We start from the raw sequence: 23,997 nt of genomic DNA on the forward strand, positions 1-23,997 counted from the left end.
AGGAAAACTTCCTTTTAACAGGAAGAAACCTCCAGAGGATCCTGGCTCAGTATAAGCTGCCCTCCACCACGACTCATATTATATTCAAATCAAGTATAACCTTTATTTTACAGATTTTTTTTATTTCTAGATAGCTAACTTATTTCTTAAAATAAGAAAAAAAGAAATGCTGAAATATAAAAATCAGCCATAAAAAGATAAAAAAAGAAAAAACCTGACAAAAGGGTGAGGCACTGTCTAAACTACTCCCATTTTAAACAGATTTTTTTTATTTATAAGTATATCTGAATCCAAATGCTTTTGACAAATACCCTCACCAAACCATATGTGGTTTATGAAAAGCATACATGTCTTGCATCCACACAGAAGCATCAAAAACCCCTTTTAACAATCTACAATTTGGAAAATGTTTTATTCTCTCTCTCTCTCTCTCTCTCTCTCTCTCTCTCTCTCTCTCTCTCTCTCTCTCTCTCTCTCTCTCTCTCCCTCATCAAGAGATCTACTTGTGTGTGGACACAAAACTGTCTGTGTAGTATATAGGGCCTGAATTTTGCTCTGTGATAAATCTTCCTGGAACATGCTGATGTTGCATGTGAACACACAACCCATGAAAAATATGTTTGCACACTTCTACCCTAAAAGTGGAACTTGAACTTGCTTGCCTACCTTCCTGTTTCATTTGTTGGTAAAATGTTCAACATGTAAACAGTTTTGCTAAATGAGAGTAGTTGGCATGCTCATCAGAAGGTGAGCAGTTAAATCCCAGGCCAGCCGGGCCACAGTTCAAAGTATATTTGGGCAACCTGAGGTTGAATTTACCCAATGCTGTACAAATGGCACACTCCTCGTGGATGGGTCAAATACGACAAATAATCTCCCCGAGGGGATCAATAAAGTAAAGTTACGATGTTTTAGTCTTCTGTTCCTCTACCAGAAGTGTTGCTGTTAACGTGACAATTCTACTGCACCATCTGTTCAAGCACAAACATACAAAAACCAAAATACATGAGAGCTAATTTCACACATAACACTCTGCTGTTTGAGGAAGTGACACAGCAGCCTCTCATCACCTCCAGCCTCCCCACTGCGTAGGGTGAACAGGACTTCCTGTGAGAGGTTTCCTCTGAGCTGAGTGGACAAAACCAAACCCACACCAGTATAGGTCATTGATCTCCACAAAGCCTCCTTAGGTCGTTGACACACCATGGCCGTCGTTATTGTCTGTGACATATCTGTATTATCCCTCGGCCTAGTGACTAACTCGATCATGATGAGATGAGTCATAACTTTGCTCCGTTTAACCAAAAATCTGCAAACCAGAAATAAAAACATTTAGCCTCAGCTGGTGACACTCTCATGCGTGTTTGTGCCTTTCACAGTTCCCTACATGCACGTTTTTGGCCTGTGGAAACTGGAGAAAACCTATCCATGCATGGGAAGGAATGATGCAGCTGGGATCTGAACCTGCAACTGTCTTAATACAAGGCAGCAGTGATACCAACTGCTGCAGCCTGTTGCATCGGCCCAAGCTGTGTCAGCAGCCCACCGGGCCACAGCCAGAATGCCAAATAGGGCAGTCCACCCCTGTAGACTGTGTATATGAGACAGAGGGAGCCTCCACGCCGTAACCTGTAGGTTTCTGAAGAGCTGAACTGAAGCCCAGTGGGCAGTTCCCGCCACCGCCATCTTGGCCCGAGTCATGTGCCTTTGTCACTCCCAGAAAATAAAAAATTGGCAAAGAGGTAGACCTGAAAGTGGGGCTGTGAGGGTGTGGGCAGATGATTGAAACCAATACAAACCCTGAGCCGATGTAGCTACAAGCTAACTGAGCTAACCAACACTAACTGAGGTTGACGGGCGCTTTTAGCCAGAGAAATTGCAGTTGAGGGACTCTGCTACCCTCTGCCTTCCAGGCTGTAACACCTTGACATGAGGCTGAGGTCCTCCCTGGAGCAAGCAGGATTGCAAGCTGCTAGCGTTAGCGCTGATAGCTCATCCGACACCTCTGAGTCAAAAGAATTAGTATTAATAATTTCAACCTTTGAGTTACACATAAATCCCCCCTCTAAGTTGACATGACGGTAAACCTGACATACTAAACCTAAAATGTTTTTTGTACCAGACTGTAAACATGTTTCAGGGTTTCTCCCCAAACTGTTTTATATACAATATATAATTAGGACTAAATGGAGACAGTTGATTCGCTGGTGACACCTGAAGGGAAAAGCCAGAAGAGAAAAAATAATTTTTGTTTTGTTCTATTACAGAATTACTGTCAGTTTAGTAAGGCATCAAGATCTGTACCTAATTCAATAAACTACATAATAGTTAAAAAAAATTAAAAAAAAACAATACTGAGTAAACACTGACACTTTCTGGGTGTTATAATCATCAATAAAATGTAAAATCACACTGAAAGTTTTCAGGAAGTTACAGATAAGACTTGTTAGCCGTCTGTAAAACATTAATACCTTTATCTTTGCTTTATTTGATCCTTAAATGTTAAGTCACAAGTTCTGCTATTCCTACATGAACAGTTTGATTTACGCGAGTGTTTTTATCCGATATCACGGTTTACGAGAAAGTGATCTAAACTGTTAATGATAAACAGAGCTGTGTTTTCATACCAGTCATTTACCACCACTCTAAACAGGCTTTGATCAGAACACGATTAAAGAACCTGTCCAAACTGTCAAAAGTGTGTGTGTGTGTGTGTGTGTGTGTGTGTGTGTGTGTGTGTGTGTGTGTGTGTGTGTGTGGAGGTGGACATATACGGACAAACCTGAACATTTCAAAGACACATTTTGTTTATTCAGGAGGAGAATCTTCATAAACAGTGAGGAAATGAAGCTTCCTCCTCGTCATCGTCATCTTGGTGTTTCTATCCTGTACGTTCTGTAGGAGGAGGACCAACAGACATCCATTCCTCCTCAAAAACACACACACACCTATTTCAGCAATTCAATGCAAACATTCAGGAAGAATTTCAGCCAAGAAAGCATATCTGCTGATGGCACGAATAAGGAAAAGAGACTAACGGTAAACGTATCTGGAACAAACCTAAAGTCACATTAAAAGTCCTATTTATCAAAAAATTTGCTGCAATGTTAACTTTACCACTGAATAACGATCAGGATGAGGAGAATTTCTCAAATCGAAGCATCATCAGGGTTTAAAAGAGTCAAATCAAAGCAAAAGAAAAAATAAGGCTAAAACACTGATTGGCTCTCCAGACTGGCCTCACAGTTTTGACTTCTCCATCTCAGGTTTGCAGCAAACGAGGCAGTTCAGTCCTCTGCTCATCCATGCGTCCCCCCTGCACCCTGAGAAGCAGAGAGAAGAAGTCGTCGTCATCCATGGGGCCGGGAGCCCTGCTGCGCTGGTCCTCCAGCCTACCCTGGGCCTGCAGGATGAAGCAAAGAGTAAAACCAGGGCTGGAGTCACAAAGAACGGCAAGAGGTTTTCAGTCACTTTTCAAACGAGCAGCATCAATGATCAGGATGAAAAAGCCCAAACAAAACAAGCTCAGACGGCTTACTTGTGTCGTCAGAATCATGTCATAAAGATCCTCCTTTGGGACGGGGACTGGAACTGGTTCTGGCTTTCTCACTACAGAGAGTTGTTTCAGGCTGCCTCTGAAACTTCGGCATTTGGGTTTCGGAGCCGCGCTCTTTCCCAGATGTGCTCTCTGGTCATCCAGCCGGCGGGCTTGTGCAGTGGCCACCAGGTCAAAAAACTCTTCTTTCTGCAGCGAAGTCATGGAGGAGAAGACCACTGAGGAGAGAGGAGAGAAAAACACCAGCAAATTTTTAAATGGACAGGGTAAAGGACAGAAAGAGACATTTGGTGCGGTTTGGGAACAGCTGGACATGCTCCACCACATCAGGACAGCCTCGAGAATCATTCCCACCTCTGTGAGCTGGTTTTCTGGTGTTGGGCTCCGAGTGGCATCTCCTCCTCCTAACGCCTTCTTCAAGCCTGAAGGAGCAGCGCTGATCATTGAGACGCCGTCCCTCCTGAAGGGTGCAGAGCAGCTCGAACAGCGCCTCCGGGAAGTCGGGGGTTAACTGGTGAGCCTGACAGGTAGGTAGGTGGTGAGGAAAGAGCAGAGGGGAGATGAGAGGTTTCTGACTGAGAGGCACAAACTGTTTGTTGACACAGCAAAAGCACTCCTACGTACTCCCACGCGCTCTAAGAAAACAAATCTGACGTTTTTCCACCCCTGGGCGACTTCTCTCGTGCAATGTGTGGTACACAAGTAGAAAACACACTAACTGCACACATGTAACACCACGACAAGTAGACTAATCAGAAAAGTTTGCTAACCTTTTTTGCATCTTCCTCTTGGCCCTCCGCCTCTTTAGGTACTGGCTCAGAGGCGTGAAACCTTCTTATTTCCACTCGGCGGTCATCTTGTGCAACCTTTTCTTCCTGTGTTTTACGGGGTTCTTCGTGACTCACTGTCCCTTTGAGCAAGGGCTCTTTACTTTCACTATTCTGTCCATCGTTTATTCTTCCAGTACCCTCTAGTTCACCAGCTTCGGGCTTGTGCCCATCCTCAGTTTCGCTCTGCTGTTTTTCCAACCGCTCCACTGAGGATGTTTTACTCTCCACGGCTTCTTTTTTCTCGTCCCCTCCCAAGAGTTCCTCCTTCTGCTGAAGAGCAGACTCGTCGGTGCAGCCGTTGTGTGAGGCGGCAGCCGAGCTGCTTGTTGTGTCTCGTTCAGGGACAGCTCCAGCTATGTCCCCGTCCTCTGTGATGATAAGAGGTTCGAGCAGCTCCTCCGCGACAACTTCAGCTTCAGTCGCTGAGCATTCCATTCTCGGCGTTGTCAAACCCTGACAGAAAGAAACTAAATTATAGGTGAACAATTTCTGAACATTGTCAAAAAATGAGGGGAGGCACGGCTACAGCCCAGAAGCTGTTTGTCTCTAGCTCAGAAATGTGAGAAACCAGTCAAGCAGGTTCTAATATAGAGGCTGGAAACGCATAAGCAGATAATCTAATAATAAAGCCCATTTCTGGGAAATATGTGACAACACACACAACTGACAAAATCAGTTTAAAAGCATAAAAATGATTATTTTTTTATACATTTATGTTGAAATTTTCTCCCCAGATTTGATTAAATGTAATTAAGGTTTATTCTCATGTGTATGAGATGTGTTATACACATGTATAACATTAATCTTCTCATATTTGAATTAAAAAACTCACAAAAGCTAATTTTACAACCAGTAAAATTACAATGTCATTCTTACCTTAATTTTTTTGACTTTATCTCTTTATAACATCATCTCTGTACACCGCAGCTGGCTGAGTATCATCTTTGGCTCCTCGCTTGTCTTGTCAATATCTTTATGTGACAAACTCTCCCCCTCTCTGTCAACCTTCTCTCTCGTTTCTTTTCTTCCTGTTCCTCCTATTTCTAACAGCCCCCTCCTGTTTACTTGGCCCACATTTCACTTGCCTGGCTCTCATGAGATATGAGCGTTAATAAAGCAGGAGGAGAGAACCCCTTGCCTGGATGATCGGATTGGGTCTTCTCCCAAACAAATGGTTTAAATGATCTGATGTGAATCTGAAGGTGGAAGCGGCTGCGGCAGCTTATAGCTGCTTTGCGCCTGGATGCTTCAAGCTGCGACGTGTTGAAACAGGCGCAAAGTTCTCCTGACTGTTGTGGTTTTCAGCGCACATCCTGTTGACTTGCAGCTAAAACGAGAAGTAGAGATAAGCGCGTCGAGTGAGATTTTCGCTTTACAAGAAGGCAGACTGTGTTTCATCTGAAATATAATCTGGTTGTATTTTGGAGTGACATAGACACAAGACTTCCGGTTCATTTAGTTTGATTTTATGTGTGTTAATCTGCCACCCACCCCAACCACTGACACGCAGGCGCGCGCACATACAGACATCTGCTTGCTGTTGTGGTTCTTTTTTTATTATTCTGCAGCGTTACCGCATGCTGCTGCACGGCGTCTGCAGGCTCCTGCTGTACCTGTGGCTGCCGGTCGCTAGGGGACCCTGATCGGCGCGGTGCCTCGGATCAGGCTGCGCTGCCTGCGAGAGCACAGTCGGGCACCAGTCGCCGCCACTGCGCGTCGCTGAAGATGTTGCAACAGCAGCCTCTGACGGGCAATGGGCCATCCAACGGCCGGGTACTCGGCGTGAGCGGCCACTCCGGGATGCATGCGCACAACTCGGTTCGTCAACCTTCCCAGCACCGGTCAGACGAGTCGGGCCTCGAGGGCACAGAAAACGGACATGAGACCCGCAGAGACATCGGTGACATACTGCAGCAAATCATGACCATCACCGACCAAAGTTTGGATGAGGCACAAGCAAAGTTAGTGACAACTTTGAGGTTTTTATGTTTTAAGGCTCCGAAGGTGGTAGCTGGTTTTTGTTTTGACTCTGTTGCTGTGGCAAAGTTTCCTCAACTTCATTCTATTGTTTAGATTAATTACACAGCAGCTAAACAAATAACGATTTAACAAACACAACGAATCACTTTTTGTTCAACGTGTTCACTTTCTAATGCACATGGCAACATAATAAAACGAAGAATCATGAGGTGTTGCGGTTAATAATTCGTATTTCTTCAGCGACGATTGTTTAAGTAGCCTTTGTTAGCCTGTGCTAACCAAAGCTAATAGGCTAACGCTACAGCTAACAGCTAAACGTGTATAGGATGAACAAAATAAATCCCCATAGCGTTGGATAACGGTGTCCGCTGTGAAGAAATGTAAATATAACAGAAGCGAATTGGCTGTCGTGGACAGACTGCTCATCTGCAAACAGTCGTCTGCTTGTTAGCTTTCGGCTAGCTGACTTGGCTAGCTAGCTAGTGCTAACTTGCTAATGTAGCTGGTCCGTCACTTGAGATTTTTGTTTGTCTCATTATTCATGCTGTCACCCCGTTCCTGTGCACTCTTCTGATGCTAACAAGTCCCGCTCATTTCTCCCTGTTTTGCAGAAAACACGCACTCAACTGTCACCGTATGAAGCCTGCTCTATTCAGCGTTTTGTGCGAGATTAAAGAAAAAACTGGTAGGTTAACTTTTGTCCCTTTGGTTTTTTTTACGGAGGGTTATAATGTGGTCAGTATTCGTCACCGTGTGTGTGTGTGTGTGTGTGTGTGTGTGTGTGTGTGTGTGTGTGTGAGACCAGTAATCAGCCCATGTTGACATCCTGTCATCACAAACCAATAACATGACCAACAATGTCTCAATGTCCAACACATAGGACACCTTTTACAGACTTAACTGACTCACTGACGTTTCTGATTAATTAAAACAATAGCTGAACAGTCTTACATTAGAAACCAGCATTTAGAGCTGTACAATCATTTAAATTAGTGTTTCTACTTTATTTTAACCCCAAACAACCAGAGAAAAACAGTATTACACAAAAAATCAGATTATAAAATATATTTTGACACATTTTGTTTCTTTAGCATAAACTTATTTAGGCATGTCTTCCAAATGATCTTTTCACACCCTTGTAAATTCAAGATGGTAGAAGGAGGGCAAAACACACTGACGTAAAATGAAGCTAAAAATGAAAATCTGCTATTAATTTATTGCAGCTATGACCACTCTTCACTCCGATATAGCATTCAGTGCTGTTATTCCCCACGGTTTTATGTTTAAGAAAAACATATTTTGTTTACATAAACATGGAGGCTCCTGTTGCAGCTTTTCTCTGCTTTTATAACAGCACTGTCTGCCCTTGTTTTGTTCATGTAACTGATCAATTTTAGGTTTTCATCCAAATAGTGGTTAAACTGTTGTCTGAATGTCACACTTAATATATTTCTCATTCTAAACGTAATCCAATGTATTTTTATTGTGATGAACATAGATTCTGGTGTTTAAAGTAATTTAAACACACCTAAACAGAGCAATGCTGCCATCCTATTGATGTAACTTATGCAATCTCCATCAGATGCCCACTTTTTCCCCCATCTCAGTAATTGTTACAAAATGGTGTTTTCAATATTGAAAGAATTATTGTTATTATGATTTTTCCCCGTAACCAATCAGCCTGGTTGTATAAAAACAATCTAATTAAATGAGATGATAAATTGATCTGGTTTCTTCCAAATTCTTGTTTTTCTGTTGGCTGATCGTGGCAAGTAGAGAAAAATGTCAGCTTTTGTTTTTGCCCAAACTTTGCTTTCTTCCTCTTGCTAATTTTGTCTTTAACGACTTCTGTTCAAAGTTTAAATCAATTTTTTGTTAAAAAAAAAAAAACTCAGGTTTTACTTCTTTTATCCAGAAAGTTTAAAGTTTTTTTTTTTTAATTTGTTTGGCAGGCCTTTCGATGAGGAACAACCAGGAGGAGGAGCCTCAGGATCCCCAGCTGGTGCGTTTGGACAACATGCTGCTGGCGGAGGGAGTCGCAGGACCAGAGAAAGGTGGAGGAGCTGCTGCCGCCGTGTCAGCCGCCACCAGCTCGGGGGGAATGTCACCTGACAGCTCGCTCGAACACTCCGACTACAAAAGCAAGTTGAGCCAGATTCGCAGTATCTACCACACTGAGCTGGAGAAGTATGAGCAGGTACCGTGTCGCTACAGGAGTCCAGCCCCTGATCTTACCTGTACACACTTGCCTGTACCTAAGCTGCCCTCCAGGAGTGAAATCCATAGTAGGCATGTTAAGCTGCAGTTTTCAGCACATAACCTTTCTTTTGAAGAGGGGGGGGGGTACATTTATTTTTATGAGATTATTGGGGCGACGGTGGCACAGGAGTTAAGTGCTCGCCCCGTAATCGGAAGGTTGCAGGTTCGAGCCCCGCTCAGTCTGTCGCTGTCGTTGTGTCCTTGGGCAAGACACTTAACCCAGTCGCCTGCTGGTGGTGGTTGGAGGGACCGGTGGCCCCTGTGCTCGGCAGCCTCGCCTCTGTCAGTGCGCCTCAGGGCAGCTGTGGCTACATCGTAGCTCATCACCATCAGTGTGTGAATGTGTGTGTGAATGGGTGAATGACTGATTGTGTTGTAAAGCGCCTTGGGGGGTTCCAGGACTCTAGAAGGCGCTATATCAAATACAGGCCATTTACCATGTGTAAGCGACTTAATCCTTTTTATGAGCTGTTAACCGGAACAAAATGCAGATTTGTAAAATATTTATTTTTCCCACAAAGAAAACATTTTCTCACTTTTTTAAAGAACCAGTCAAATGTGTTGCATTTGTTAAGTTTGCTGCTCACCTTCTTTCAGGCGTGCACTGAATTCACCACCCATGTCATGAACCTGCTGAGGGAGCAGTCACGCACTCGACCCGTCACCCCGCGGGAGATCGAGCGCATGGTCGCCATCATCCATCGCAAGTTCAGCTCCATCCAGACGCAGCTGAAGCAGAGCACATGTGAGGCTGTGATGATTCTGAGGTCTCGCTTCCTGGATGCCAGGTGGGCAGTTTGGCAGCGTTTTGTTTTATTTTACACATTCAGTACTTTGTTCTTACTCTAAAGCAGTGAAAACATAAACTCCCATCAGTGGTTTTTAATTAAAGTTTAAGTACAGAAATAACATTTAAATTCATCAAAATGTCAAACAGCAACTACTAGACTTCCTGATTTTCAAAGTACTATTTATGTTTCTAATTATAAAATGGAAAACAATATAATTTTTTGTGTATTAAATGTGCTGTTGCATTAATGAGACTTCCTTATTGTCTCTACAGTGGGGCAGACAAGTATTTAGTTAGGCTCCAATGGTGTACGTTCTCCTACTTAAAGATAAGAGAGGCATGTAATTTTCATCATAGGTAGACCTCAACTATGAGAGACAAAATGAGGAAAAAACATCCAGAAAATTACATTGTCTGATTTTTAAAGAATTTATTTGCAAATAATGGTAGAAAATAAGTATTCTCTAACTTTCACCTGTTTGTTTTTTATCAGACGTAAGAGGCGTAACTTCAGTAAACAGGCTACAGAGGTCCTCAATGAGTATTTCTACTCCCATCTGTCCAACCCGTATCCCAGTGAAGAAGCCAAAGAAGAACTCGCCAAACAGTGTGGCATTACCGTGTCTCAGGTAATTCACACAAGTGTTGTGTGTGGAGAAGCTGTGTTTTTGAGGTTGTGTTCTAGTTTTTTTCCAGTAAAATAAAAATTTAATTTCTGCTTGAAGGTGTGTTATGTAGCAGTGAAGTAAAAATGGCATCCTGTGGTAAAATTTGGTTACTTCAACCATTTTAAACATTTGTGGAGCTTTTTCTGCAAATTACAATTGTGGGTGCTGCAGCATTAGCTCGCAGGAGACGCAGCAACCCACACTCACTGATGGTATACAGTAGTTATGTCCCTTTCCTTTCTTTTGAAAGGAGAAAAACTGACAATCCCCGCTGCCACCTGGATTGTGAAATATGTTTTAGCATAACCTTCCTTCCAAAATGACTGAAACATTAGACTCTTCTGGGATTTCTCACTGTAAAATTCTCACTATATTCCTACAGTACATATTGCACCTTTAAATGTGTTCAACATGGTTTTTGAGTCAGTTACACCTTGTTATTCTCTTAAGGCTCATGAGGAATTATCTAACTCAGAAGTTAGTATCACACCAGTGTATAGATATATTTCTAAAGTTGTTCGACTGCATTTGGTCATAAGAGATTCATTCAAAAATAGTCAAATCAATTTGCTGTTTATTAAAATAAACAAAGAAATTAGCTTTTGATTTGGACCTTCCTTGTTAATAATCAGTTTTGATGTGGTTTGTATGGTTTTTTTTTTAAATCCAGGTCTCTAACTGGTTTGGCAACAAAAGAATTCGCTACAAGAAAAACATTGGCAAGTTCCAGGAGGAGGCCAACCTTTACGCCATGAAGACGGCCCTGGGGACCAGACAAGGGGACGATTCTCCACACACTCCAAACTCTACAGGTAGGGATTTGCCCAGCTGTTCCCTCTAGGCGAACAGCTGGAGACGCAGTGTTGCGGGAAAACATGTCAAAAGGAAGAAAGAGAAAGGGCAAATTCTTGTTTCAAATCAGTGAATCGGTGCATACAGCACTTAGCTACAAGTTTTAAATATGGCTGAGTCACGTGGCGTATATGTTGTAATAGCTGACAAACGAACGTTTACATAATGCTTGTGTTTATGTTTATTCATTTAGGCTTGTGCTAATTGCTTTGTCACAGTTTATGTGATTTGTTTACATTTTAAACTCGTTAGCATTTTTCCCTCTCCTCCCAAGGCTGTCTCACGTTTCAGACGCTTTCTGACTCATGGAAGCTAAATTAAGAGTTACAGGTGCTCCCAGTGAAAAGTAATTGGAAAGCGTATTTTAATATGTTCACATCTCTTACAACAAGAAAGCGAGTTTGCCAGACTCGGGAGGAGAACGAGATCCCAGAGACGAATATTGGGCTATAAAATGTCAACAAGCAGCTTTTAAATGAATTTAAAATGAAAAAGATCCTCAAATGTATTTTACTGAGAGCTATGCCTTTTGTTATCCTATCTAAAAAAAAAATACAAACCATTTTAACTCGAGACGACACACAGCTGGAGTTGCAGCTAACAGATGTATTGATGCTCTAATCGGCTCAGTTGGAAACTAAAATAGGTGTTTCAGATGTGCGGTGCCTTCGGAGTGAAGATGAGCTTTAAACTTTTCACCCGGTTTGTGTTTCCAGTTGACTTTTTGCCGCCCATAGTGTTCTGAAAGTGAAGAAACTGATCATTCTTCTCTCCTGATTCCCGTTCAGGGTCAGGGTCCTTCTCTCTTTCCGGGTCGGCTGACATGTTCCTCGGGGTTCCATCTGTGAACGGAGAGCAGTCTGCCTACCAAATGCAGGTAATTTCTGCTGCATCGTCAAATCATTTATGATGTCACATCATCCACCCGACGAACTTCCACCTGGTTATAGAAGTGAGGCTGTTGGGTCGTTTCGCCCGTCTAGTCGGCAGCTTGCGGCTCAGTCTTGTGACGTGGTGACAACTCAGGCACCACAAGTGAAAATAAGAACACAGGAAGAAAGTTTTTCTTGTTAGACAACCACTGTCCCTGTGGTTTGTCACAGACAGTTAAATAATCAAATCCAGTTGGTCGAGTGCTTGATTTAGGTTGATGGTCTTCAGGGGATCGGACTAGCAAAGCCTCCTCCCTGGTCTCCTAGCAGATCCACAAAGCACCAGACCCTTCATGATTTCTGTCACAGAACTGGTTTGGGCTGGGCCCTTGGGTTAAACTCATCGACATAAATATACAGGACATCTCCTTTCCATAGACTCCAATAACACGTTTTTGAGGCCAAATGGGAGGTGGCCACCACCGCCATTTTGACCTTGTCACATGTTCCGTCAAGCCCAGACAATTCCACAAAAGGGAAGAGAGGAGGAGCTGAGGGTGTGGCTGTAAGGCTGGGATCAACTGACGACACCCGGTCGAACTAGCTACAAGCTAACCTGAAGCTAACCCAAAACTGATGCGGAGGTGGGAGCTAAGCTAACGGAGGTAGCAACCTAGCTACAACCGGAGTTAACTGTGCACAACACCAGAGCTTCTGAGTCAGAGATACGCCGGGCTGACCGCTGGGTAAAACCGGGTGGAACACAGAGGTCTCCGAGACCTCCACAAGCCGGCAGCCACACAGCAAAGCGCCGCTGCGATCTGAGATGCGCAGAGCTGCTGCTGGGGAGAACCGGGTGGAAAGGTTTCCATCCCAGAGCTCCACAAGCCGGCAGCCCACGCATCAAACAGAAGCCGTGAAGCCAGGGGAGAACCGGGTGGAAAACATCGGTCTCCCGAGAGCTCCACAAGCCGATAGTCGGAACCCAGCTCCACCAACATGTTATATTTCAACCCATTTTCTAAAGTGCAGCATTATGTTAAATGCACTGGGTTTTACCCTATTACATTTAAATTTCATGGTTAAACAGTACATGTTAAAATCTAAGCTCAGCTCGGCAGTCACCTAAAATACATAAATATAATTTTACTTTCCGAAAAAATGAAGTGGAGACCCCTTGGACGCTCTATTAGTGCAATTAATGCCACAGCAAGTCATTTTGTCCAACAATTGCACTAAAAATATCCAAAAAAGAACGCACAAACACACAGACTCAAAATCCCGGAACAGTTTCCAAGCCAGACCGAGGCTCTGCTGAGGCCTTTCCACGGAGCTAGCTCTGTGGTCACGTGGGTCGGATGCTCATTAATTATACAGAATTTTAGGCTTTTAATACACTTAAACAGAAGAGTGAGAAAAAAATTCACCCCCCTCAGAGTTCTCATGAGTGTAAACTAGATCATTTAAACAAAAAACATGTTTTGGTACCAGGCTGTAAACATGTTTATTTCTGCTGAGAAATTGGTATTTTTAACATGGGAGTCAATGAGGATTTGCTCGCTTCTGACACCAGCCCCCAGCAGATGAGGGTGGAACTGCAATTTTTGGTACTTCCGGGTTGGACTCAATTTTAGAGCTCCATTGTGGGGGCTGGGTTAAACTCTGGCCACCAGGTGGAGGCAGGAGAGCCCCGCGCTACACAGGAACATGAATCCTCAGACTCTGCTTCCGTTTAGGATGAGCTGATGAACAAGCCAGATAATGCATCTTAGTTTTTACCTCTGTTGCTGACAAAGTGCTTCTGAATATGCTTTTTTGAGTTTAGGATTCTCTCCTTCACTTCAAAGTGAAAGTTGAGGCATTTCTCAGCAGCCGCACTTTCTTAGACCTCCTACATACTCCGGTGTGAAAGACAAGATCTGGGCATGATTAGAGCAGATGTTGTTTCACTAAAGCAGGAGCTGTTTCTTTCCCTCTGCTGCGTGTTCACACTAAAGCCTGATTCATGCTTAAGCAAAGGCACATTCGCGCCCCCGCTGTTGCAGCATCGTATCTCCTCTGTATTCATACTGGCCCAACCCTGTTGCAAAGAGATTCTCTGCCAAAACGGCAGAGGGCGCGCTCCTATGCAGGTGTGCATACTCTTGTTGTGACGTGTCTGCCCTACTAACTACTATTTACTATTTGCGACGCACATACACTCGTGAAAAGATGGACGACATAGACACAGAGCGAATTCTTTTATTGAGCTGGAGCTGCTTGAGCTAGAGGAACATCAACTGTTATTAGAAAGAGCACAGCGAGAACGACGAAGGAAGAGGCGTCAGTGTAGTGTCCACCATTGTCAACATTCGCGCTGTTTACATTTTTTAAGGGAAGCTACGTCATGCCGGAAATGATGTTGGGTTGTTTGGCTGACCAATAACAGATGTCCAGCATACAACGCGGCCGTTGGATGTTTAGAAAATAGAGCTTGACTCCAACCGATGACCCAACAGTGTTGGATCGCCCATACGGCGTCGCATCATGGCGATCCAACAGATCCGACATGCTGGAGCAGTGTCGGTATGAATCAGCCTTTAGTGGTTGTGACATATCTCAGAGGAGGTAAAAAGTCTGTTAGACTTGTTGAATCCTGTATAGATAGGTGCTCAAAATGGAGAAGATCTGCTTTAGAGTTGAACGACGTAGATGACGGATGATTTGGAATCAAAGGAAACATGAAAGACCGACATCTGTCCACAGAGATTAAGGTGGGAGGTGTCCGCGTGCTGGGAGGTTCTGTCCATGTCTGTGAGATCATGGAAAAGTGATGCTGCTGTGGGGCGCTTCTGTCAAAAGGGCCTTTTTGTGTAAAACGTATAAACACAACTCTTTCTAGATGTAGATAGCCTCCCGAACAACCTTTGTTTGAAGAAAGAGTTATATCCTTCAGGACTGATAGGCTAACAGCTAGTTGGATTCAATTGGAAGTGAAATTAACTTTTTTCTTCGTTTTTACTTTTTTTTTCCCCCTTCATCTCGCAGTCTAACGGGAACTGGGCAGGTCGAAACTCGCCCCCCTCTGGCACTTCACCCCATAGCGACCAGTCGGAAAACTCAGACTGATGGCCCCGCCCACCGGCACAGAACGACAGCGACGGAACGATTGACGACGGAGAAGACAGAAAGAATGATATCACACTTCCCACTTGGCTGCAGTTGTTTTTGTATATTGTTTGTTTTGGTTATTTTAAATGGACGTTGTTGTTTGTTTTGGAACCGCCCAGCGTAGGTCACTATTATTCTGTTTGTGTGATTAGCCGAGTGCACGGACGGTAGAGTGAGTGTGTGTTGTGTGCATGCAGGTTTGGTTTGTAGGGTTTGTTTTCCACTACTTTGACTTGTTACTAAACTGTGTTTGTGATCGGGACGGGGGAAGGGTGATGGCTGGGATGGCATTATCTTTGTTTTTAGCACACTATATCATTATTATTATTATTAATATTATTATTGCTTTCCTTATTAGTGCAACACATATTTTCATTTTAACAACTCAGAAAGGAGAGAATGCGTTTACAGAATGAGAGGGCAATAGAGAAAAATCCAAAGATTTTGTGTGTTCTGTTTGTTTTTCCTGTCCTGTTTTTCTTTTTCCTCGTGTATTTTTGCTGCCGGGCTCGTTTGTCCCAGTAAAGCAAATGAGGCGTGTCTGAGTCGTGTTAATGGTTTGAATGAGTGTGTCCACAGTTCTGTCTCTTTTCTGTACAGTGAAACATCTGTATTCTCTCTACCTCTTTTACAATAAAGACTCTGTATTCACAGCAGCTGCTCGTCGACTGGGTTCACTTCTGTTTGCCAGATCAAAGAGCGTGGAAAGTGGGTGGAGTAAAAGTTTGCGTTCAGGATGTAAGCAAAAACCGTTGAGTCTTTTTTATGTTTTCAGTATTTTACTGGGTTCTTACAGGTGCTTGAGCCCTTGAAAAGCAGAAACGCTTGTTTATTTAGCTTTGTTTGGATTTTTATTGAAGTGCTTCAAAGTGGAGCTGATAAAGCGGCAGCGATATTCACGATGAAACGAGGTTTGTTCCGACCTTCAGCTGTCAGACTCATGGGATCCAGGAGCCCAAACCTTCAGCACTTTCTGTGTTCCGCTGATTGTGTTTGCTGTTTTCTATAAATCTGCTGCTGTGCATTATGGGTAAATGTTCAAAACATTGGTTTTAAACGCAACAAACCAGCCTTCCTTTTTATAGAGGGGAGTTTATCTCCAGCTAAAACCCAAACAAGCAAAGTTTTTTCAGTCCTTTAACTTTAATCTTTAAAGGTGCAGTATGTAAGAATATAGTGAGAAAATCCCCAAAATGTAATGTTTCTGTTATTTTGGAAGGAAGGTTAAACTGAAACATATTTCATATCCAGCTGGCTGCAGGGATAGTCAGTTTTTCTCCTTTCAAATCAAAGGAAGGAGGGACATAACGACTGTTTACCATCAGTGAGTGTGGGATTGCCGTATCTCCTGCTAGCTAATACTGCAGCGCAAACAATTGTAATTTGACTACGGTCAGCAAAATGCTCCAGAGGGATTGAAAGTGGCTCCAGTAACCAAATTTTACCACAGGATGTCAATTTTACTAAATTTCTACATAATGCACTTGTAACCGGCTGAGATCTGTAGAGTCTAAATATCATCACTGACCTCAGGATGAGTTGAGACGTCTTCTGTTTGAAACAATCTGTGAATAATCCTGCTAAAATGATGGATGCTGTCTTTCCTCTGTGTCAACACACACTTGTATGCTCCAGACCAACAAAATGACTAAACTCCAGCTGTTAAAGAGGTGGTCACACTCGCGATAACCAATTTACCCTTAATAAAAAATCACATCAAACCACTCTACATGCATCCAGATGGAGCATCAGCATCCAGTCCTATGCCTACTGCCCCCTGGTGGACGATCTATTGGTGACTAGAGACAGTTTTTTTTTCATAACTACTTTTATTAATTAAATAACAAAATAAACCTATTTTATCATTTATTAACAATAGACAATGCATACGTCGGTTATGAAAATACTTTTATTTGATAATTCAGGATTATTCAATACTTGTCATTACCAAAAGCAATATGCAAATGAGGATTGCTTAAGAAACTTTGCATTTTATTAATTTAAGGAATATTATCTGTAAATCAGTTATTTTAAAACCTTTATCTGATTCCTGAGGTGTAATTTGTCAGAAATAACGGAGAAAACAGAAGCTGCTTTCTTTCTGTTTATTACAAAAATCAGCCGCATTTGTTTTGTCTTATCGTACACGTTTTGAACATGAATATAAAACTCAGTAAAAAATTATTTTATTTTATTTTTTTATTAGTCAAACAGAATAAATATAAATATAAATGTATCCAAAGCTGATACCGAGTGCGCCACGTGTCATGTGGCGCAGACAGATTTATAATTACAATGAGCACGCGTGCTGCTTAAAATGTTGAATAATCTGCATCTGAAAAGAAGGCTTCAAAGTATGGCAAGCCAAAACCGTCACAATACGCCACTTTCCCAACCCGTCTAGTTAAGAAATGGCGAAAAAAACGCCGTTTGATGTGCCAAGACGTCGTAAAATACGGCGAAAACTCTGCCAGAACGCCGTAATTTACGCCGTTCTGAACGGTCCCGTAGAACGCCCGTAAAATACGCCGTTTTTTCCGGACATTGAACGCCGTTTTTTACGTCACCCAAATCCCAGACGCGTTCTCTGTGTGGGTGGCGTAAAATACGGCGTTTGGTACGGACATTGAACGCCGCTTTTTTCGCCGTCCTGTGACATAAAACGCCGCTTTTAACGCCACTTTGTGACAGTTTTAACGCGTTTAAAATTCAACTTTACTCTCATTTATGCAGAGCCCTCCCCATGGGTTTCGCATCCACTTAATTTAAACTCCAGTGACCCAATGAAAGACGAGGAGGTTGAGGCAGCACTAATTCATCCCAGATTCGCCGGGCTGTCGGGCTGTGATTGCTGTTTTCTAATACAACTCGGCTCTGTTTCAACTAATTTCACTGTATTGAAAAAGCCTTGAAATGTAGTAATATTATCAACAATGTGTCAACATTATTATTTTTTCTGTCCACCTGTAAAAGGCAGAAACGCTGTTTCAGTCAGACCTGATGATTACTTAAAAGTGTGGCTGCCGTATCAGTCTGTCCTCGTGGCTCGTGAGTCCAGCTGAAACATCGGTGCTCTTTCTGTCCAAAACTCCATTCTTCTTAAGTTCATCCACTTTCAGTATTTACTATTGTGACGTGTGTGTGTGTGTGTGTGTGTGTGTGTGTGTGTGTCGCAACGTCCCGATTGATGATGTGCCCTGGCTACTTAGCCAAGGAAGTGTTTCTTTGGCTGACTGGTTAGAGCGTATGACTCTCACCCGGTAGTCTGGGGATCGAATCCCGTCCGAGCCCTCGTTCATCCACCTGGCCACACTATTGTTTTTTTTTGTTTTTTTTTTTAACGACTGTTATACTTGTCTTACAGGAGCTTCTGAAGATGTTCTGTCTTGCTTCTCCATCATCACTCTCCAGCTCCTCAGACCAGCCACTCCAGAACCTTCCCAGATCCAGGATCAGAGCACTTTAATTAAAGTTTGAAACATGTCTGCTTGTTGTTCTCCTATAGAAGCCTTAAACTAGAATTTGCTAATGAGCTTTCTTGGCTAAAATATGCTCTTAAATGTTTTTATTTACATAATCAAGAAACACGTTTTTCATTGCTGCTTCACCAAGACATGACTGAAAATGTCCTCATGATCCTGAAACGCTGGTTAAAACAAATTACTTTTAACCTCTTATAAAACAAACGTGCCTGTTGATGATTATGCCACTATACTGAAGCACCTGCATACTTGCTACCGATTTGCTAACTTTCTGTAATATTTGATATTTAAGTTAAAAACATGAAATGCTGTAACACAAATTCCAAATGTTCTAGTTGAGCACTTGTTTCTACTCAACTAATCATTATTTCTGTGATTAGTCAGCTTTTTCCTTTTCAATAAACACATGGAAAAATTACAATTATCTTACTGAAAAATGGTTTAACAGTGTTGCACATGTATAATAATCTGCACTGGTTTTCACAGTTACGGCATTCTTCAAACTATAATAATAAAATAAAGTGAAACGATATTTACAATTGATTACTTCCTACTATTTACATTTTATGCATCGATACTGTAAATGGCTGTTTACTAAGGCATACAAAGTCAGTGGAATGTTCTCATACGGGTTCTTGCCTAGTAAGCAGGGGGTTGCCTCCTGTAAAAATGGAGATGATTAGCCTCATTGTTGTCTTTCAGCACACTCCGTAAAGTCCTAAATTTAAAAAAATGTGGTTTGTGGGAGAGGCTCATCTACTTTCTAAGGCTAACACTTTTAAACTCCTCTTAAGCACACACTCAACTTGTTAATAACTAAAAGGATTGTTCAATACCTGCTCAAATAAACAAGGCAATTCTACAGACTCGTGGATTTGTAAGTAGCATTAATGAAGAATACAGGATCATATAGAACAGAAATATGTAGATTTACAAGCAAACTACCTGTGTACAGGCACTGACTTTGTATGCCTTAGTAAACAGCCATTTACAGTATCGATGCATAAAATGTAAATAGTAGGAACTTGAAGTAATCAATTGTAAATATCTTTTCACTTTATTTTATTATTATAGTTTGAAGAATGCCGTAACTGTGAAAACCAGTGCAGATTATTATACATGTGCAACACTGTTAAACCATTTTTCAGTAAGATAATTGTAATTTTTCCATGTGTTTATTGAAAAGGAAAAAGCTGACTAATCACAGAAATAATGATTAGTTGAGTAGAAACAAGTGCTCAACTAGAACATTTGGAATTTGTGTTACAGCATTTCATGTTTTCAACTTAAATATCAAATATTACAGAAAGTTAGCAAATCGGTAGCAAGTATGCAGGTGCTTCAGTATAGTGGCATAATCATCAACAGGCACGTTTGTTTTATAAGAGGTTAAAAGTAATTTGTTTTAACCAGCGTTTCAGGATCATGAGGACATTTTCAGTCATGTCTTGGTGAAGCAGCAATGAAAAACGTGTTTCTTGATTATGTAAATAAAAACATTTAAGAGCATATTTTAGCCAAGAAAGCTCATTAGCAAATTCTAGTTTAAGGCTTCTATAGGAGAACAACAAGCAGACATGTTTCAAACTTTAATTAAAGTGCTCTGATCCTGGATCTGGGAAGGTTCTGGAGTGGCTGGTCTGAGGAGCTGGAGAGTGATGATGGAGAAGCAAGACAGAACATCTTCAGAAGCTCCTGTAAGACAAGTATAACAGTCGTTAAAAAAAAACGAAAAAAAAAAAAACAATAGTGTGGCCAGGTGGATAAACGAGGGCTCGGGCGGGATTCGATCCCCAGACTCCCGGGTGAGAGTCATACGCTCTAACCAGTCAGCCAAAGGAACATTCCCTTGAACAAGTAGCCAGGGCGCATGATCAATCGGGACGTTGCGACAGCACACACTGTCACAATAGTAAATACTGAAAGTGGATGAACTTAAGAAGAATGGAGTTTTGGACAGAAAGAGCACTGATGTTTCAGCTGGACTCACGAGCCACGAGGACAGACTGATACGGCAGCCACACTTTTAAGTAATCATCAGGTCTGACTGAAACAGCGTTTCTGCCTTTTACAGGTGGACAGAAAAAATAATAATGTTGACACATTGTTGATAATATTACTACATTTCAAGGCTTTTTCAATACAGTGAAATTAGTTGAAACAGAGCCGAGTTGTATTAGAAAACAGCAATCCGCACAGCCCGACAGCCCGGCGAATCTGGGATGAATTAGTGCTGCCTCAACCTCCTCGTCTTTCATTGGGTCACTGGAGTTTAAATTAAGTGGATGAGAAACCCATGGGGAGGGCTCTGCATAAATGAGAGTAAAGTTGAATTTTAAACGCGTTAAAACTGTCACAAAGTGGCGTTAAAAGCGGCGTTTTATGTCACAGAACGGCGAAAAAAGCGGCGTTCAATGTCCGTACCAAACGCCGTATTTTACGCCACCCACACAGAGAACGCGTCTGGGTTTAGGGTGACGTAAAAAACGGCGTTCAATGTCCGGAAAAAACGGCGTATTTTACGGGCGTTCTACGGGACCGTTCAGAACGGCGTAAATTACGGCGTTCTGGCAGAGTTTTCGCCGTATTTTACGACGTCTTGGCACATCAAACGGCGTTTTTTTCGCCATTTCTTAACTAGACGGGTTGGGAAAGTGGCGTATTGTGACGGTTTTGGCTTGCCATATCAAAGACAGTTCCAACACAAAGCCACAGCTCCAGCACGAGACCGCGACCCAAACGGCACGCGTGGCCCAGAGTCACGCCCGCGTGTTAAAAGCCTGCGGAAATTCTGAGGTGTGAGAAAAGACGCGCAGGCACTCGCCGCAAAGGAGCGCGTGAAAAAAAGAGGAAGAAAGGACGAACTGAGCTGAGAAAGAATATAATCTCATCATGCTATTTTTTTATTGGACACACAAAAAGTTGAAGATGTAAAAAAAATTCTGTGATTTTTTTTGTTGCTGTAACTAAATCTATTTTTCCCAGAATGAGCTTTGAGGTGAAAGAAGCAGACATTTTGAGTAAAATCACCTTTCAAATCTTGATTTTTCTTTAACTTTACGCATTTATGCGCACGTTTGTGCACAATGGTCCACGCAATTCGGGGGGGATCACTTGTCTTCATTTATTTAGGTTTTTTATGTAGAATCAGATCTGTTGAGTTAAACCTGGATGGGGAGAGGGTTTGTGAGAGAGGATGTGTGGGGACCCGAGAAATGGGAGGAGCCTGGAGGAGGGGTTAGAGGAAGGATACAAGAGATTGCATCCTGGTGTCCTGGTTAGTCGCAGACTGGGAAAGAAGCAGCTACAGCTGGAACTTTGGGAAGTCTGGGATAATGAAGCTGCTTCATGAGAAAGATGATGCCATAAACGATAGAAAGGTAACATCATGCAGATCTTTTTTTTTTTTTGAAGGATTCTGCAGATGAACGTGTTTTCTTTTGCTACCGTTTCCACATTTTAATTTTAGTTTTCTGTTGTGTTGCCATGTATTAGCCAAGTCTAGTGAAATCAGTTATTTTGGGTCAATTCTCTTTTTGTTTGTGTCTTTAGTTGATAAAATCTCAGGTGGAGAAACGTCGAAGGGAGAGGATGAATCACAGCCTGGAGCGGCTGAAGACCATGCTGCTGAAGGAACCTCAGCAAGTAAAAGTAAATGCATCATAAACACCTTTAGTTAACATAAAAGCCTTTTTCAAACCAAACTTTTCTTGCTAAAAGGACATGCATTTTTTAAATGGAGTCAAATCGGTGTGTGTATCCATGTGCAACAGCAAGCAGCCCACATCTAAAAACAGCCTAACTGGGCCGTTGCTACTGTCCTGCAGGGTAGGACGCAGCACAGAGTGGAAAAGGCTGAGATCCTGGAGCACACGGTCCTCTTCCTGCAGAAGAACACCAAGGAATGCAGCGCTAAAGTTGCAGGTCAGAAACCCTCCTTCCAAGATGGTTTCTCCACCTGCCTGCAGAGAGCCTCCCGGTTCCTGGGGCCGAAAGGGAGAGGCCTCTGGATCGGACCAGTGCTGGACGCAACCTTTGCTGGTCGTTTCACGCGCTCCCACAAGGATCCTGCTGATGACCAGAGTAAACCCTCCAGCAGCTCCCTGACACACACCAAATCTATCCTCCAGATGCTCAGGCAGAGATCCAAGTCTAGTCAGCAGGCCTTAGGGGTGAGCAGCTTTGCCTATCCTTACCGGTTTCCAGTCCAGCAAAGCTTTCCCAGAGTTCCTCAGCAGCCTCAGGCACAAAGCAGGCTGGAGATGAGAGCAGAGAGACCCCCGACCAAAGAGGGCTCGTCCCAGAGTTCCCCTATGAGCCAAACTTTGTGGAGACCTTGGCCCTGATCATCAGGCAGGAACCTCAGAACTATAACTAACCTCATCAGTATAAGATAGTCTCGTTTTATATTGTCCACAAATGAATATTTACATCATAGTCGTATAAGCTCCTAACTCCGAACCTTGTAAATAATGTATAAATTTGACTTGTACATGTAGTGTGGTAGAGTTGACTCTCTCTTAATGCTCAGTCAGTTTGGCAGCCAGATAATCTGCTGGCAGGTTTCTCTTCCCAACGAGGATTCCTGAACCTGGATCCTTCTGCCCAGCTGGGCCCAAGACCCCCCAACAGGTGAGTATGCGCCACTCCAACCGTTTTCACCTCCATTCTGCCACCACTACTCCAGAGTGGGTTGCCGATGTCAATAATGATTGCATGTCCATCCGTCACATTTCCAGGTGTGGAACCTGGGGGTTACAGTTTGGGAGAGCCCCTCATTTTCATCTATGTGCCATGATGTCTGCAGGCATGAGTGACATCTGTGGCTCTGTGTACAATTTAACACGCGTCCTTTCCAGAGAGATTCACATTTCTTGTCTGTTTTGCACACTAATTTATTCTGGTTGTCTCCCTATGGTGAGCATTATTCCCAATTTTTATATAAATAAAGCAATAAATCTTTTGTTAAAATGAAACAAACAAAGAAACAAGCAAACAAACAAACACGTGAAGTGATTTTTTTTGTCCTGGTCGAAGCTGAAGGCCTTTTGTTCAGGGGTGTGAAGCAGGAACTCCTGCAGAGCTGCAGGTGTGAAGTCAAACACTCAGGAGCAGCTCTCACTTCAAAGACTAGAGGGAAAACTTGTTTCATATTAGCAAAAAAAAATTATAAGTTAAAGCACACTTTTAAACTCATTTTATAATTGTATTGTTGTCAAATTACCTTAAACATAAAATTAAAGATTAAAGGGAGTGGTGTAATGCATTATAAACAAAAGATAAATGCAGAATATTTAAAAATACAACAAGTAAATGTTTAATAATTATTTTTCCTTCTATTTTTCTGTGTTTTTATTGTTATTGCTACATTATTTTCTTTTTGCAGTCAGAAAACAATTAGAGCACACAAGGAGGTGAGGCTTAAATGATCCATTTGCTTTCTGCATGTCTGGAGACACAAACATAACAACAAGCATGAAGGTCACCAGATTTTTATTTCATCCGTTTCTGAACAATAAATGATTTATTTGTTAAAAACAAACATTTCTCTAAATTAA

The 23,997-nt window shown here is 42.4% G+C and overlaps 3 protein-coding genes across 4 annotated transcripts; 2 read left to right on the plus strand and 1 right to left on the minus strand.

Moving 5' to 3' along the window:
* Positions 1-2,785: 2,785 nt before the first annotated feature.
* LOC107379156 (G-protein-signaling modulator 1) lies at positions 2,786-5,400 on the minus strand. The gene is made up of 5 exons (XM_015949764.3): positions 5,263-5,400; positions 4,327-4,839; positions 3,911-4,076; positions 3,539-3,774; positions 2,786-3,403 (listed from the first exon to the last, which is right to left on the minus strand). Exons 2-5 carry the CDS (start codon positions 4,819-4,821, stop codon positions 3,263-3,265), a joined length of 1,038 nt encoding a protein of 345 aa, XP_015805250.3. The 5' UTR covers positions 4,822-4,839; positions 5,263-5,400; the 3' UTR covers positions 2,786-3,262.
* Positions 5,401-5,950: 550 nt separating this feature from the next.
* On the plus strand, positions 5,951-15,613 carry pbx2 (pre-B-cell leukemia homeobox 2). The gene is made up of 8 exons (XM_015949763.3): positions 5,951-6,347; positions 6,978-7,051; positions 8,319-8,563; positions 9,223-9,413; positions 9,909-10,044; positions 10,754-10,895; positions 11,724-11,812; positions 14,835-15,613. Exons 1-8 carry the CDS (start codon positions 6,112-6,114, stop codon positions 14,913-14,915), a joined length of 1,194 nt encoding a protein of 397 aa, XP_015805249.1. The 5' UTR covers positions 5,951-6,111; the 3' UTR covers positions 14,916-15,613.
* A 128-nt stretch (positions 15,614-15,741) lies between these two features.
* On the plus strand, positions 15,742-22,992 carry her7 (hairy and enhancer of split related-7). Of its 2 annotated transcripts, none has more exons than XM_015949766.3 (3): positions 15,742-15,868; positions 21,992-22,090; positions 22,267-22,992. In XM_015949766.3, the coding sequence occupies exons 2-3, from the start codon at positions 22,031-22,033 to the stop codon at positions 22,783-22,785; spliced, it is 579 nt and encodes a 192-aa protein (XP_015805252.1). In that variant the 5' UTR covers positions 15,742-15,868; positions 21,992-22,030; the 3' UTR covers positions 22,786-22,992. The 2 variants fall into 2 exon arrangements, with proteins under 2 accessions (XP_015805252.1, XP_015805251.3); XM_015949765.3 differs by lacking the exon at positions 15,742-15,868 and adding an exon at positions 21,669-21,819.
* The last annotated feature ends 1,005 nt before the right edge of the window (positions 22,993-23,997 follow it).

The sequence above is a fragment of the Nothobranchius furzeri genome, chromosome 5 (assembly GCF_043380555.1).
Source record: "Nothobranchius furzeri strain GRZ-AD chromosome 5, NfurGRZ-RIMD1, whole genome shotgun sequence".
Classification (NCBI taxonomy): domain Eukaryota; kingdom Metazoa; phylum Chordata; class Actinopteri; order Cyprinodontiformes; family Nothobranchiidae; genus Nothobranchius; species Nothobranchius furzeri.

Coding starts and splice junctions, on each gene's coding strand:
- LOC107379156 (XM_015949764.3), bottom strand. CDS start 4,821: ATGGAATGCTCAGCGACTGAAGCTGAAGTTGTCGCGGAGGAGCTGCTC. Junction 4,077..4,326: donor AAGAGGAAGATGCAAAAAAG/GTTAGCAAACTT, acceptor CCTACCTGTCAG/GCTCACCAGTTAACCCCCGA. Junction 3,775..3,910: donor CAGAAAACCAGCTCACAGAG/GTGGGAATGATT, acceptor CTCTCTCCTCAG/TGGTCTTCTCCTCCATGACT.
- her7 (XM_015949765.3), top strand. CDS start 21,775: ATGAAGCTGCTTCATGAGAAAGATGATGCCATAAACGATAGAAAG. Junction 21,820..21,991: donor ATGCCATAAACGATAGAAAG/GTAACATCATGC, acceptor TTGTGTCTTTAG/TTGATAAAATCTCAGGTGGA. Junction 22,091..22,266: donor AGGAACCTCAGCAAGTAAAA/GTAAATGCATCA, acceptor ACTGTCCTGCAG/GGTAGGACGCAGCACAGAGT.
- pbx2 (XM_015949763.3), top strand. CDS start 6,112: ATGTTGCAACAGCAGCCTCTGACGGGCAATGGGCCATCCAACGGCCGG. Junction 6,348..6,977: donor TTGGATGAGGCACAAGCAAA/GTTAGTGACAAC, acceptor CCTGTTTTGCAG/AAAACACGCACTCAACTGTC. Junction 7,052..8,318: donor CGAGATTAAAGAAAAAACTG/GTAGGTTAACTT, acceptor TTTGTTTGGCAG/GCCTTTCGATGAGGAACAAC.